The sequence below is a fragment of the Culex pipiens genome, chromosome 2, assembly GCF_016801865.2.
Source record: "Culex pipiens pallens isolate TS chromosome 2, TS_CPP_V2, whole genome shotgun sequence".
NCBI classification, from domain to species: domain Eukaryota; kingdom Metazoa; phylum Arthropoda; class Insecta; order Diptera; family Culicidae; genus Culex; species Culex pipiens.
In genome coordinates, this window is record NC_068938.1 from 136,887,795 (window position 1) to 136,891,022 (window position 3,228).

Consider the following 3,228-nt stretch of genomic DNA (forward strand, 5'->3'; position numbering starts at 1 on the left):
ATAAAAATTCATAATTTTCTGATGTAAGATAACACTTAATTTTACACAAAATCTGTCATCATTTCCTGATGAATATTACCATCTTTTTTTCTGTGTAACAAGTTACGACTGCAGTGGAGGTTTCAACTCACTGCCGAGCTACCGTGGCCGTGAGGTTACGGTTTTCGCATTGTAAGCGAAAGGTGATGGGTTCGATTCCAGTCTGGCTCGGCAGTCAGATCCCTTCAAAGATTAAATCGGTTCACTGGGAATACTGACCGGTACACAGAAAAAAAAAATGAAGATTCATCACAAAATGTTGACAGATGTTGTGTCATAAAAAAATGCGTAATCTTACATCAGAAAATTGTGAATTTTTATCAGTTTCAAAAAAAAATGTCTGGCCCCTGATTTTTCAGGCCACTTTTGAAGGGGGGGGGGGCGACATAAACTTTGAAAAATATTTGCAATGACCTTAGGTAATATTACTCAAAAAGAGGTAATACCAAATTTTCAACATTCCAAAATTCAACTTTTTTTGCTGTGTAGGGAAGGGTTTCGAATAACGGCGTGTTGGATTTCCAATCCAGAGGCCGTGAGTTCAATTCTCGTAACGGGACGATGGTGTTTTTGTTATTGTTATCAACCTTATTATTATTATACTTTGACTGAATCCCAAAGAGAGAGGAATTTTGAATTTTGGAATGACTCAAATTTTAAATCCAATCTTTCAATAAAAAGAAATCATTGCAATTAGTTTAAAATAACACCAATATTTTTGAATAAATTCCCTATTTTCATAAATGATCTGCTTATTTTAGATTATTTCTCATATTCGTAAAATCCTTCTGATGTGCGTATTGTACAAGGTGAAGCCAGTGAACATAATAATTCGTTAAAAAGTGTCAAGTGTCAAACAAGAAGAGTTATCTTATTGTGAACGTGATTGACTAAACTTTTTCCCAAAACATCGCAGCTGGGATGGCGGAAATGAAGTGTACCGTGTGAAATTCAAACCAAATTTGAGCACAACATCTACCGAGGTGAATCCGGTACCTACCCTTTTATGGACAAGCTAGTGAAGCTACAAACCATTCTCAGGTTAGGTGGTAACAACTTTGGTTACCAAGATTTTGAATACTGGTATGACAGAAAGCAAACTTAAACCAACCTTACCTTACTAGAAAGAAGTGAACCCATAAAGCATGGGATAATAAGTTGAAAAGTACAGACAACTGCTATCAATATGCCAGGTATCCAAATTTCATCACTCTGCAAGCAAAAATCGATAATTTAAAGAGTGTTTAAGAGAATTTGAACACTCTTACGGTTAGAATAACGAACAACGACGTTACTGTTTCAGCAATTAGGCATCCATTATTGATGAAGAAACCCGCCTGCATAAGTGATTCCATCTTCGTGAGATACCTGCAGATTGATTTGTTTTGAATTTGTTCTATACAAAATCAAAGGCATAGTACTTTCTATGTTCGCAATGATTTTCAATCAGTTCACTTAAGAGTTCGTTTAATTCAGGTTCAGCCAAGGCATCCTCATATTTGTCCGTGTTAGCAGCTCCTCCTAATTTCCTCAAATAGATGACCATAACATCCAGCTGTCCGACGGCATTTATCATCAGATTGAAGAAGCACATATCGGCGGCCAGCAGTCCGGTGACGGCTTCGAACACTTGCAGAATGTGAAACGCCAGATTCAGCAGATATCCGATCCACGTGGCGCGATCCAGTCCCGGGAGGTAGAATCCAAACGGCAGCTCGAATCGACCGTAATACAAAGAAATGACGATTGAAATGAAGATCGTAAAGGCTCCCATCGATGCGTAGCATGGTCCAATCAGCTTTACAGAAGCGGTACACAGGGAGGCCGTATTAACCAGAGAGTGGTGTATTTCGGGCATTCTTTTTGTATTTTCAAATCGTTTCAGATTGTACTGGAGGAGCTCATAGATGGTGTCATGAGAGTACATGTAGGCTTTAACGAATCCCTTAAAGTGCAATCGATCAACTCCGGATTCACAAACCTCAAGCATCAACCATCAACCTACCTGGACACCAATCCCGATAGTAACGCAGCAGAATATAAACTCCACCCGTTGTCCCCAAAGGACGGTCAAGCTCCAGAAACTAACCGCCATGAACACGCAAATATTCACCATCAAAAACACAAACCGCGCATTCCAACGGGTGAAATTTGGCTCGAAACGTTCACACCCGCAAACCCAGATGTATTGCGTAACCGAGTGGCAAGCCTTTTCGAACAGCTTCTTCGCACTGCTAAACTCGGACTCTAGGCCGTTGCGCCAGCAGAGAAAACGTCTTCTTAGGAACTCCATCACTCAAGAACTGACCCCTCGACGAAACACCTTTTTCAGAGTAGAACTCTTATGGTGTGAGAACTTCACCATTGGCACTATATAGTAATTAAGTTTTTGAATAAATAATAGCATTTTATTACTTGGGATATAATAACTCAATTCACTGAGCCCTTGGAATTTTCCATAATGATTTTACAATAAAATAGTCAATTAAGCAAGGATTTACATGTATGAAAACCCAAAAAAAATTGGAAAGTTATTTCATTTGTCTATTTATAAGTCATTTCTTTTACTAATAAAAGTATGATCAAGGTGCTTCAAGATTTAAGTGAGCTATGCATAAACTACCAATTCATTTGAAACCAACTAAACTAAAATAAAGTAGGATAGACGAAATAGTTTCCATCCTGTCCAAGCTTTCACGCACATACGAGATCTATAATGTAACCTTCCCTTGGTACTAATAACAAATGTGAGGGTACTAAGGTACCTAACCCCAAAAATAGCCAAAAAATGATGTATTCACTAGTTATCACACTTTCCAAAAATCGAACAGTGCTCAAACTAAAAAAAAAAACAAACTATCCACTTTAGTCCAAAGGCTTGAAACGGGAGAGTGCCCAAACCTTTTTCTGCTCCAAGGAACCTACCATCCCAGGGTTCAAACTGACGACCTTCGAATTGCAAGTCCAACCGCCGCCAACGATTCCACCGAAGCAGGCATGCTTTGGTGTGTTGTTTGTACTTATACCAGGGAGAGACGACTCCCAAGCCTGGAATGACTTAGCGGCCTAACAAGAACTAAGGCTGGGACCGACGTTTTACTTCCCCATTCGATGGAAGGCTGGAGCAGATGGGAATCGAACTCATGATCATTCGCTTACAAAGCGGGCAGCGTAATCATTCGCAAACGC

General features: G+C 39.5%; 1 protein-coding gene across 1 annotated transcript; it reads right to left on the reverse strand.

Annotated features, from left to right (window-relative positions):
• Positions 1-1,220: 1,220 nt before the first annotated feature.
• Positions 1,221-2,436, reverse strand: LOC120431456 (uncharacterized). The gene is made up of 2 exons (XM_039596572.2): positions 2,045-2,436; positions 1,221-1,984 (listed from the first exon to the last, which is right to left on the reverse strand). The coding sequence occupies exons 1-2, from the start codon at positions 2,330-2,332 to the stop codon at positions 1,436-1,438; spliced, it is 837 nt and encodes a 278-aa protein (XP_039452506.1). The 5' UTR covers positions 2,333-2,436; the 3' UTR covers positions 1,221-1,435.
• Between the last annotated feature and the right edge of the window lie 792 nt (positions 2,437-3,228).